Genomic DNA, 12,978 nt, shown 5'->3' on the forward strand with positions numbered 1-12,978 from the left:
GTTGTTATGCTGCTGTTGAATAAAGGAATTAGGTTCAACTTCGATACATCATTCTACCTATCGATTCGACTACGTTGACATTGTTGTTATGCTGCTGTTGAATAAAGGAATTAGGTTCAACTTCGATACACCGCCTCCGACTCCTTTATCCCAACTACTGAGCTAACATGAAGCTAACTACTGAGCTAACATGAAGCTAACTGCTGAGCTAACTACTGAGCTAACATGGAGCTAACTACTGAGCTAACATGAGCTAACTGCTGAGCTAACATGGAGCTAACATGAAGCTAACTACTGAGCTAACATGAGCTAACTGCTGAGCTAACATGAGCTAACTGCTGAGCTAACTGAGCTAACATGGAGCTAACATGCAGCTAACTGAGCTAACTAAGAGGTACGCGATTGATTGATTGACATGTATTCCATAATATGTAAAGTACATGTGGTCCTCGTTTGGATAATATGTAAAGTACAGTTGACAGCTGCGTTGTGTTAACGTTGCAATGTACAGGGAAAACGTTATGGCGTTGCGAGTGAATCGCGTCGCGATAATATACATGTATTCCATTTCGGCGTCTGAGCGGGGGAAAAGAAAATGCGCATTTGGAGGGCGTTACCGGGGCCAATCAGGGCAAAATGCGGAAGCGCTCTTGCACTCTTCGGCTGGGATTAATATAGACGCCTCCAGGCCTGCCCCTCCTCTCTCCTCCCTCTCTCCATGCTCACCCTCCAGGCCTGCCCCTCCTCCCTCCTCCCTCTCTCCATGCTCACCCTCCAGGCCTGCCCCTCCTCTCTCTCCACACTCACCCTCCAGGCCTGCCCCTCCTCCATGCTTACCCTCCAGGCCTGCCCCTCCTCTCTCTCCACGCTCACCCTCCAGGCCTGCCCCTCCTCCATGCTCACCCTCCAGGCCTGCCCTTCCTCCCTCTCTCCATGCTCACCCTCCAGGTCTGCCCCTCCTCCCTCTCTCCATGCTCACCCTCCAGGTCTGCCCCTCCTCCCTCCTCCCTCTCTCCATGCTCACCCTCCAGGCCTGCCCCTCCTCCCTCCTCCCTCTCTCCATGCTCACCCTCCAGGCCTGCCCCTCCTCCCTCCTCCCTCTCTCCATGCTCACCCTCCAGGCCTTGCCCTCCTCTCTCTCTCCACACTCACCCTCCAGGCCTGCCCCTCCTCCATGCTCACCCTCCAGGCCTGCCCCTCCTCCATGCTCACCCTCCAGGCCTGCCCCTCCTCCCTCTCTCCATGCTCACCCTCCAGGCCTGCCCATCCCCTCTCTCTCCACACTCACCCTCCAGGCCTGCCCCTCCTCCATGCTCACCCTCCAGGCCTGCCCCTCCTCCCTCTCTCCATGCTCACCCTCCAGGCCTGCCCCTCCTCTCTCTCTCCACACTCACCCTCCAGACCTGCCCCTCCTCCATGCTCACCCTCCAGGCCTGCCCCTCCTCCATGCTCACCCTCCAGGCCTGCCCCTCCTCCATGCTCACTCTCCAGGCCTGCCCCTCCTCCATGCTCACCCTCCAGGCCTGCCCCTCCTCCCTCTCTGCGCTCTGGGCCTCGCTGGGGTTCTGGATGACCCGTCCCCCGGCCTTCCCCGAGAAGTCCATCGCCACCAGGCTCATCTCCGACTCTGACTGGAGTGAGCACACACACGTACGCGCACACACACACACGCACGCACGCGCACACACACACACACACACACACACACACACACACACACACACACACACACACACACACACACACACACACACACACACACACACACACACACACACACACACACACACACACACACACACACACACACACACACACACACACACACACACACACACACACACACACACACACACACACACACACACACACACACAAGATCCTTAGGAACTTCTACTCATGTACAATAGAGAGCATCCTGACTGGCAACATCACCTCCTGGTTTGGGAATAGCACTGCACAAGACCGTAGCAGACTACAAAGAGTGACACGTTCAGCCGAACGCACAATTGGAGGGGGGCTTCCCACCCTCCAGAACATTTACAACAAGCGGTGCAGGGGGAAGGCGAAGAGAATCATCAAGGACTCCAGCCACCCGAACAACTGCCTCTTTGAACTGCTGCGGTCAGGCAAGCGATACCGGAGTCTTAAGGCGAGCACAGAAAGACTCAGAAGAAGCTTCTATCCCCAGGCCATCAGGCTGCTAAACGAACAATAAACACTATGCAACAACCATCAAATGCACACAGCACGCACACCCACACGCACACACTCACTTAAACAAACAACACACTGCAGCACCCACTCTCCACACTTTAGAGCACACAAACACACTTTATATTTATTGATAAAGGATTTGCACTACAACTCGTACACCTACTGTAAATTGTACCTAAATTGCACCTCATCCCATTTCTGCCTTGCACTATATAGTATTGTATATTAGTACACTGCACAGTATTGTATATTATATGGTAACTCAGTTACGTCTATTCTGCATCGAACATTGTACATATGTCTATACTGAACACTGTGACCTCATTTTTTACTTCTAATTTACATGCTATACTATGTTATTTTATTTCATACTTATCTTGTCTTGCACAGTCTCTGGAGCGTAACAGTAAGAAGCATTTTGTATAAAAGTATTCTGTACTTCTGTATGACAACTATTAAAGAAACTTGAAACACACACACACACACACACACACACACACACACACACACACACACACACACACACACACACACACCCCCCAAATATACCAGACTATAGATATCAATTTTCCCAAAATAACGCTATCTGCCTCGACAAAATCCGTGCATTGGTTATCCAGATACATGAATTATCATCTCAGAATAAGTGGCTTTGTATGCGCGTTGTAGCTTATCTTTTACAGCTTACGTTTTGGGTAATAATTATTATAGGCTCCATTTTTCGTGGAAGAAAAATACATGAATGCATTCGAACAAGAAACCAATGTATAGCAATGGCAAAATTGCTTACAAAATTGCTTGGGCTTGTAACGTGGCTTCATCTCGAAGTTTTCATCGATCCACTGAGCCGTGAGGCTCAACATGCTTTTTTGGTTGAGGTCTGAACTCGCCAAATTGCCCATAAATATAGTTTTTGTGGGTATTGTCCAGTTGTTGCTGTATGTTTTTATCTGCCCAAAATTCAAGCAAGCATGAAAGCATTACAGGTTTGCTTGCACACCACGCCCTGCTCCGTCGTCGGGGACACTGGCGCGCACCCGAGACCACCTATTCCAGTGGTCCCGTCTTGGACAGAATCTGCGTCCCCGGTGACGGGGGGGAGCATTCTCATCACACTCTATTTTGGTGCGATCATGCTCTGATTCGACCCCGAATGGCTAGTGTGAAAGCCCCCTCAGAGAGCCTGCGGTAATTTATACTCTCCAGAGAGGTTAGGTGTCCTAGGACTGCTGAAGAATTGCACTAGTCCATGATAATAAGTATTACGACCTTATTAGCCTAATTGTCTCCATGGCCAGGTCCTGGGTTCACAGTGGTTAGAACTGTTGCCTCAGCGTTGTCTCCCAGTGCCAAATGTCTCCCGTGAGAACGCTGGGGCTGCGTCCAATCCTGTCATATTCTAGTCTGGAAATACATGTACACCATGTACACCATGTTCCACTGTCAAGCATCTCCGCCCATAGAGGAAGTAAACAAACTGATGTTGCCTATGCCTATATACTCCATGTTATACAAACCGGAAAAAAATATTCACTTCACAGCGTTTGTGCAGTCGTGTTTATTCACTGTCCATGGAAACAACAATGAATGCAACCGTCAACCGAATCAAGCCTAGATTCCTTTATCTTATCAGTTTGCATTTCAGTTTGTGGGGTAGCTTTATGGAATGGATACAAGTGGACACAAAACAGAACAATAACAGCACAGTTCAAAAATAGATAGAAAAAAGCACTGATAGACAAATACAAATACAGATCTGATCCAGATCCCTGCTCTCAGGGAATGTTTTGATTTCTTCAAAACTAAAAATAATGGTTGTCTTGTTTTTTATCCTCATTTAATTTTTTTATGATATTGTAAGAAAGGGGCAGGATTAGATAAGCTGCGCTTCCTTCTGCCCCTTCTCCAACTCATCCTTGTTAGTTTTTCTATTTTCTATGGATGAAGACAGACTAATGTGTTTATGTCTACATTTTGTCTTTACTGTGCTTTGTATGTTTGTTGTGTTTGAGATAAAGAAAGATCAAAATCCAATCTTTACGGTGCCGTGACCGGTGAGCTTACTTTAGCCGCCGTCAGCGGGGTTCCCTCCAGACGCCGCTGGGACGATTTGGATAACTGGTAGTTCCCCTGGAGCTGCCTACCATACTGATCACACACACACACACACACACACACACACACACACACACACACACACACACACACACACACACACACACACACACACACACACACACACACACACACACACACACACACACACACACACACACACACACACACACACACACACACACACACACACACACACACACACACACACACACACACACACACACACACAAACACACACACACATACACGTCATGTTGTCATTGTAACATGTGTGTCTGCCTGCACTGGCAACCATGGGATATTCTGTGACTTAATTCTAGATTCCTTTTCAAAGAATACGATAAAAAAAAAATAGAAGATATCTACAGGGGCGGCTGGGTGGTGTAGCGGAGATTGCGCTCGTCACCAATGCAAGAGACTCCGGTCTCAACTCCCCGAGTCAGCGTTGCCTGCGGCTTGGGCCAGTCGTCATACTATCTCAATTGGCAGAGGTAGCGGGTGGAAAGTCGATGGGTGGGGATTGGACGTTGTGGACAGCGACTCCTACAGGTCGGTTGGGTGACGCCTGTACAGCAGAGACAGGAAGTATCGGGGGCAGCGTGAGCCTCCCACGCGTTACTCCTCGCCTCGAGTCCGCGCTGTCTGGTGAAAAGATGCGATAGGCTGCCTCCTCGTGTACCGGAGGGGACACGTGATGCAAGGCTTCTATCCTCACTACAGCCGACCAGTGGGAGGCATAGTCTAGCAACGTTCAAGACAGGGGAGGGGAGAATTGAAGGGGAGAAATGGCGATACGAAATTGGGATGGGAGAAAAATAGAAAAAATAAGGAGAAAAAGTGGATAAAAAAAATGATATCTACAGCATTCATACTTTGGGTAATGATATACATTTTTTTTTTAGATTTGACTGCAGAACAGAAACAAAATCCAAGTGAACAGATTTTGATCAAGATGACTTATTAATAAATTCTCTCTCTCTCTCTCTCCATCTATCTTTATCTCCACTCGACCCGGTATTCTGGACAAGTTTAATTTCAAAATGAGAATCTACATTTTGGAAAGAAAAATGGACACCTACAATTTATATCACAAAATCAATGAGGACTAAAAGTTTAATTCACTATGGAAGACAATTAACTTATAGCTTGAGGACTCACCTTGAAGAGTCTGAATGCAGAGGTCCAGCAGCTACGTGTCTGTTCACTCTCAGCACACAGGAGCTTCAGATCCTGAGCACGGATTGGGTCTCTGGAAGGCTACACACACAAATGTGCATGCGCACACGCACACGCACACACACACACAGAAAGAGCGTGTGTAACTGAGGGGTACAATTCCCTGACTGTATTGAGAGTATGGTATCATTAAACCACTACTGAGTTATGTACTTTAATTACTGGCCATACAGTACACAGGTATATGTGATGAACACCCACACAATAACACGGCTTAACAAAGAAAATCCTGTTGGGAATATTTATTAGAAGAGCATCAATATTATCTTACAGTATTGAGAATTAGAGTCGTGCTTGTAAGGCGAAGAATGTGCATGAATAGGTCAAGAGCGTAAGTCCATGAGCATATTACGATGGGGATAATTAATACCACCTGTAGCATAAGAATTATATAAGGCACACTCGTAGGTCAGCTGGAGATACTAAGGGGGTTCCCTCCGGTTGTAAGCCAGCAGGGGAGAGGAATGTTCGGGAGCAAAAGTCTGGATCAACGAGGAATCAATAAGCTCCAGCTACGGGAGGCGGTACATATACTCCCCTCGATCAGCAGACAAAAGCAGCAGCTATAATCCAAGTATGCGGGACAGCATGGATGAAAGCCAGCCAGCCTCTTCCTAGAGACGGGCTCGAGTGATGCTCCTCACGGGTAAATCCCACACAGCAGCGGGGTAGACGGTTCTCTGCTCCAGCAGCCACGGTACCAAAGCAATAATAATCCAGCCGGAAAAGGCTCTGCATTCACCGGTGTAGATTCTCCTGTGCACGGTACTTCACATTTAACTAGGTCGAACTTGACGTTATTTCACTAAGCTCTGACACTTTTACTATCCTATTCGCACGCGGTTCTAAGTGCTCTATTTAGACGCAAGGTTGCTCACTTCACTTGGTCGTTGACTCGTGATGAAGGCTTTACTAGTAAGGAACGAACGATACGTTGAACGAACGTTTTAGGATAAGACAAGACTACTGCTGTATCCACCTGCGACGTATTTATACGTAAGGTGAATAATCTAGTGCCAACCTCAGTTCTGTCTCGTATTACTGCGCAAACCTGGGCATGTTGAGACATGTCTTAGCGGTGACTTTGAACTAGACATTGGGGGTATGGCTATGGCGCCTAGGGGGTCGCTGTCCAATAGGAGAACGAATATTATGGTCTGGCCTGTACCTAGGTAAAGGGATATTCCGTGTATATGTACAAAGAATATACAAGGGATATCAGACGATATACAAATATTATACATGGGATCTCAAGCAATAAATATATATATTCGGTTTAATTTGACCCTTTGTAACAGCCGCCTCCTAATTAGTCCGCACCTAATTAGATAAGCAGAGACAGATTAACCCTACTCAATGTCCGTTGTGAGGAGTAGGGCAATTCACAAAGTCAGGGGGTCATGGTCGTCATTAAGAGAGTCGGGGAGCCTTGGCAACTCTATCAGCCTCGCCACGGGTCGGGTGTATGTCCGCCCCTGGACGAGCACTTCTGCCGCTCTGACCTTTCCGTCGGCACCAGTGATCACTTTGCTTACGCGGCCGGCCGGCCACATAGCTCGGGGTAGTGACTGGTCGATAATCACGACGACTGTGTCCACTTTTAAATTGTCCCCGTCCTTGACCCGCTTCTGACGGGCTGGAAGGGATGGTAGGGGGGTTAGGAGGAAGCGGGCCTGAGACTGCTTTGATCTGTGCTTGGCTGCGCCTCCACATCCTCCGTCTGTTCCTCTTGTTTGGTCTGTACCCCGTCTGAGGAGGGGCCGGTTCCGGCCGCCCCATCAAGGAGTCGCTTGGGGTGCTGGGTTCGAGGTCAGCTACGTCTGGAGCGCAGCTGAGGGGGGTGGAGTTCGGAACTCCCTCTTGTGCCCACGGTTCTCTCACAGGCCTCTCGCCTAGTGTCAATAGCCTCTCAACGGGCTGTACGAGAGAGTGGCCGGTGTCGCTCACCTTTGTGTGTAGGCAGCGTGTAGACGTGGGTTGACTGTCAAGTCCGTAGAGGGGGCCCTGGAGCGTCCACCCCAGTCGGGTCTGAACCGCGACTGGGCATCCTTTGGGTCCGATGTGGGCCGCCTCAATTGGGAGAATGAGGTCCACGTGGTCGGAGCCGATGAGCAGGGTCGGTGTGGCGCCGTCGATAAGCGGTATAGGTAGTTGACGTAGGTGCACATACTTCGCCATCAGCTGTGGGATGGGGTAGGTGTACTGAGACAGGCCTATGTCGTGGCTGGTGAAGACGTTGGTAATACTATACTGCTTCTCAGGCTGGTCCACCGCTGCTATCTTGAAGGAGACATTTTCACCCTTTATGGTCTTCTGGTCTCTTCTGATGGTACGTATTGTCATTGTTCCTTTGGCACCCCGCAGACCTAGCTGGGCTGCGGCGGAAGCGAGGAGGAGAGTCTTTTCAGACCCATCGTCTAGGACGGCGTAAGTGTCCAGGACCTTGTCCTCGTAGCTCAGGAGCACTCTGACCACTTTGATGAGCACTCGGGGGGTCCCGCTATGCTGGTCTATATGGAGCACTCCTGTTGGTCGGTTGCCTTGTTTGGTTATTCTTCGCTGGTGGGCCCCGCACAGTGCTGCGCGGTAAGCGGCGCCCGCCTGGGCCGCCTCACGCCACTGGTCAACTTGGACGGGGTTCAGTGTCTTATATTCGGCGCACTGTGCCAGCCAGTGTCCGCCGTCGCAGTAGGTACAGTAGGGGGCGGTCTGGTGGATCTTCGGTACTGGTGCCACCGCCTCGGCCTGGTACATTACCGCGACGGGCCCACTTTGTTGTCCTGGCGGACGCCTGTTGATGTCATGCAGGACCTCCAAGTGGGCGCCGCCGCACCTGCTGCACTTCTTCTTCAAATGGCACTCAGCTGCCATATGGCTGCGCGCGCAGCGGAAGCAGCGGCGGTGGTCTTTGATCCACTGACTCACCTCGTCCGTGGTCAGCTTCTTGAAATCGTCACATTGATACAGCCGATGTTCCCCTTCACAGTACTGGCATTCAATCTTCCACTCCTCTTTCGTCGAGGGGGTGTTGTGGTTCTTGTGCTGCGGTACTGATTCGGCTTGGTGCATAACGGTCACCGACCGGCGGTTATCATTTGATCCCCGAGGTCCTGGTCTTGGGCTTGGTCCACTCCACACGAACGTGTCCAGTCGTAGGCTGCTGACCTCCCTGGCGAGGAACTCAGATAGGTCTAGGAGGGATGCCTCTGGGCCGTTGGGGTCGCGGTGGTCTCTCTGCCGCCTGAAGCGCTCTTGTCGGGCGGGAGGGAGCTTCTCTAATATCCTTTCTACATTAGAGTTAGCGTACAGTTCGTATATCCCCTTTTCCTTTTGGGACCCCAGCATCCCTACCAGGGACTGTACCTTGATAGAGAGGTCATCCAATGCTCTGTTGTCTCTGGCTGGGGGGAGGCGGTCGATATCTCTTATTTCCTGTATCACGTAGTCCCATATGCGTCCATAGCGCTGGTCGAGGGCTACTAGAGCCGCGGTGTATGGGGTACTTGAGTTGGAATATGCCAGCGCTATATTGTGCGCTCTGGGCACCTTCAGGTGCTTGAGGAGGATAGCATATTTGTACGTCTCATCGGGGACGTCGGACATCATAGTCTCTAAGCACATCCGTAGTTCTGTGTACTGTGCTCTGTCCTCGCGTGTAAAATCCGGGAACGTCGGTGTGCCAAGGTACAATGCCATGGATGGCTGGCACATCGGTGAGCGTTGGGGGAGAGGCCTCCTGGGCGAGTCTCCCCGTACGTGTCGTCGTGGGCTGGTACTTGGTGGGTACCAGGGGCCGGGTACCCAGGTGCTGTTCCTCGGTGCTGACGGTGGGCTGTACTGGGCCTCCTGGTCCAGAGTACGTTGCTGCTGGTCGGGGCTGTACTGGGCCTCCTGGTCCAGAGTACGTTGCTGCTGGTCGGCTTGACATTCCTCCTCTTCCTCTTCCTCTTCCTCTGCTAGGTCCTGGAGTCTTCTGTTCAGTCTCTCGGCGACGTAGGCCGGTTCTTCCCGGTTGCTGGGTCTCGTATGGACCGGTCGGGGGGGGGGTTCGGAGACGTGGACAGGATCCTCCTGTTGGCGGGGTCCCGGGTCGCTTGGTCGGGTAGGGGAATGTGCCCTAGACCCTTGTCGTGATGATCTCCGGGAGCTCCGTGCGGAGAGAGGGGGTGTCGCCATGGCGATCAATTGTTCTACCATCTGCGCCTGCAGCCGGTCGCGCTCTGCTTCGCGCTGGGCATGGGCGGCGTCGCGCTGTGCTTCGCGGTGGGCATTGGCGGCGTTGCGCTGTGCATTGGCGGCGGCGTGCTGCGCATCGGCGCGGCCTCTTTCAATGTTCTCTTCCGTCTGAAGGCGTCTGGTCTCCAGTCTTATGCGGTCGTCTTCACTCCTTTGTTGCGCCTGAAAGCGCTCTCGCTCGGTTGCAGCGTGTTCGCGCTCACTGAGGGCTTGCGCTTGGAGTTGCGCGTGAAAGCGCTCTCGTTGGTCTGCAGCTTGTTCGCGCTCGCTCGTCTGTTGCGCTTGGAGTCGATCGCGTTCGCCCTGAAGTCGATCGCGTTCGGTGGAGGCTGCCAGGGTGGCGATGAATGCCTGCGCCAGCATCTTGTCCGCCTCGCTGGGGGAAGACACCGACGGAGGTGATCGGCTTCTGGCAGTGCTCGTTGGAGATCCGTTCTCCTATCGCGCTCCGAGGAGGTCCATCTCCTGGGTGCGCGTCTCTTCTGGTAGTGGGTCGGGTTCCGTCCCTGGAGTGCTTTCTTTATCCTGGAGCTCTCCGGGGACTGTCCCGTTGACGTTGTCGGGGGTTAAAGTCATGTCATGTCCCTCCTGGTCCCCCCCGTGAGCTTGGTCAGTTACGTTAGAACCCACTAGGGTCTCTACTGGCAGGGTCGCCTGGTCGGTAGGGTTTGACATACTTTTACTATCTGCTTTTTCCGCGTTTAACGTCTGTATAAAGCTAGGTAGTAGACTGGCAGCGTAGTCCTCTAGGTAAGGAGGTGGCTGCCGTCTGCGCTGCGGGCGATCTAGCTTAGGAGAACCGTTTGTGGAGTGTTCATCGCTGGCCATGTCAATATTAATATTATATTAATATTACGCTAATTACCCTCCGGCTCGAAGGACCAATTGTAACTGAGGGGTACAATTCCCTGACTGTATTGAGAGTATGGTATCATTAAACCACTACTGAGTTATGTACTTTAATTACTGGCCATACAGTACACAGGTATATGTGATGAACACCCACACAATAACACGGCTTAACAAAGAAAGTCCTGTTTGGAATATTTATTAGAAGAGCATCAATATTATCTTACAGTATTGAGAATTAGAGTCGCGCTTGTAAGGCGAAGAATGTGCATGAATAGGTCAAGAGCGTAAGTCCATGAGCATATTACGATGGGGATAATTAATACCACCTGTAGCATAAGAATTATATAAGGCACACTCGTAGGTCAGCTGGAGATACTAAGGGGGTTCCCTCCGGTTGTAAGCCAGCAGGGGAGAGGAATGTTCGGGAGCAAAAGTCTGGATCAACGAGGAATCAATAAGCTCCAGCTACGGGAGGCGGTACATATACTCCCCTCGATCGGCAGACAAAAGCAGCAGCTATAATCCAAGTATGCGGGACAGCATGGATGAAAGCCAGCCAGCCTCTTCCTAGAGACGGGCTCGAGTGATGCTCACAAGGTCTGAGAGCTTCTCCGCGTGTGGAAAATAAAACAGGTGATCAAACTAGACACAGAGTATACCAGGGGGATGTTCCAGTTCAGAGCTGTTAGCTATACTATGACATAAAACAACCAGTAATGTGCATTGAAAAGAGAAGTCTCATTAAACATTGTATGAGTGCAGAATGTCTTGTTTCTAGCTTCAGGAGGGAGATATTCATGTTCACAGATGTTGATGGAACAGTTTAGAAGATGACAGGATGTTTTTGGAGTGGATTTTTACTTGGACTTGCACAGGTCAAATACACACACAGACTTACTTTTATTAACTAACCCCTGACTTAAAGGTGCTACAGATAACATTCAGCCACTAGATGTCAAACTAGAGCACCAGCATGTCATTTATTAGGTGCATTCCACATTGGGAAATGGGAAGTAGGGTGGAGATACATGCCTGCAACATGTAAACATTCATTTTGGACCTGCAAAAGCTTTTTTAAATGATAAATTCATTCATATTTTTTTTCTTTTATTCCGCACCTTTCTAAAATCTCTGTGGACGTATTATATAAAAAAAAAAAATATATATATATATATATATATATATATATATATATATATATATATATATATATATATATATATAACTCTACGTACATTTATTTATCTATAGCACCTTTAAAACCTGGCTTTCACCAATACGTGAAATCTTAAACCCTAGCCTTAAAGGAAAAATCCAGCCTAAAATATAATTTATTATGTTATTTCTATAATACTGTGCAGCTCAGTTTTGATGTGTGAATATGAACAAGTCTCTCCTTAAGCTGAATACCTGAAAGACAAGACTGTAGTGATGATATCATCAAGAGACTAACCCTGGAGCTGCTCCATAGACAGTGAATAGTGGAACAACTCCAAGGACACTATGACAGTACTAATGGTGTTTGACAGGGATATGGGTACATCTTCTGATTCAGAGCTGTGAGCCCCACATTTAAATAAACACATTTGGATGTAATACATCAAACAAAACTTCAATGAGCCCACAAAGTCAGACACTAATTCACTGTCAAAGGACCAACTCCAGAAAGTGTCATAAATTCAAGTCTTAATGGTCTGATCTCCAGCTCAGGAAGACAGTTGTCTTATGTGTATAGATATCGACTTAACTGTCTGAGATCACTGGAATAACACAATGTAGATTCTGTTTCAGGGTGGATTTTCCCTTTAAAAAAGGAACACGGCAACATTATGGGAAATGAGATTACTGGATAGCTTTCTACTGAACGCACAAAGAGGAAACTGGTATCTATCTTCTTGTTTTTATTTTCTTTATGGGTAAGCGCATTTCCCAGAATGTTGGCGTGTTCCTTTGAATGCCCATCACGAGATATCTCGGGTTATCAGCCCGCGGGTTGAATGCCCATCACGAGAATTCTCGTTTTCTTTTTTTTATTAGCGATCTGAATTCATATTTCATCAACCGAGTCTACCGTTGGTAAACCTGCCCCGCCAGGCGCTCAGATGTGAAAAAAGCTCCCCCTATCGTCTCCCAGATGTAATGCACCCTTTTGGATTGGATTCAATGAAAATGGATGAGAAAAAAAAACTCCGGAATCCACATTTTACTTCTCACGCATGTAACCGGAGCCGATCAGATTCATTCTGGACCCTCAGCACAGCGTGTAATATGTGTTTTACAGTATACGTGTGGGATCAATAAAAGGATTGATTTTTGGAA

General features: G+C 49.3%; 1 protein-coding gene across 1 annotated transcript in view; it reads right to left on the minus strand.

Moving 5' to 3' along the window:
* Positions 1–12,978, minus strand: part of grb7 (growth factor receptor bound protein 7) — a 108,070-nt gene that overhangs the window by 10,384 nt on the left and 84,708 nt on the right. Inside the window, exons 9-11 of the mRNA XM_084323328.1 lie at positions 5,494–5,592; positions 4,282–4,365; positions 1,515–1,631 (exon numbers count right to left, since the gene is read on the minus strand). Coding sequence (XP_084179454.1) covers positions 1,515–1,631; positions 4,282–4,365; positions 5,494–5,592 — 300 coding nt within the window. The remainder of the gene's footprint in view (positions 1–1,514; positions 1,632–4,281; positions 4,366–5,493; positions 5,593–12,978) is intronic.

Source organism: Notolepis coatsorum (genome assembly GCF_963971535.1).
Source record: "Notolepis coatsorum genome assembly, chromosome: 10".
Taxonomy (NCBI): Eukaryota; Metazoa; Chordata; class Actinopteri; order Aulopiformes; family Paralepididae; genus Notolepis; species Notolepis coatsorum.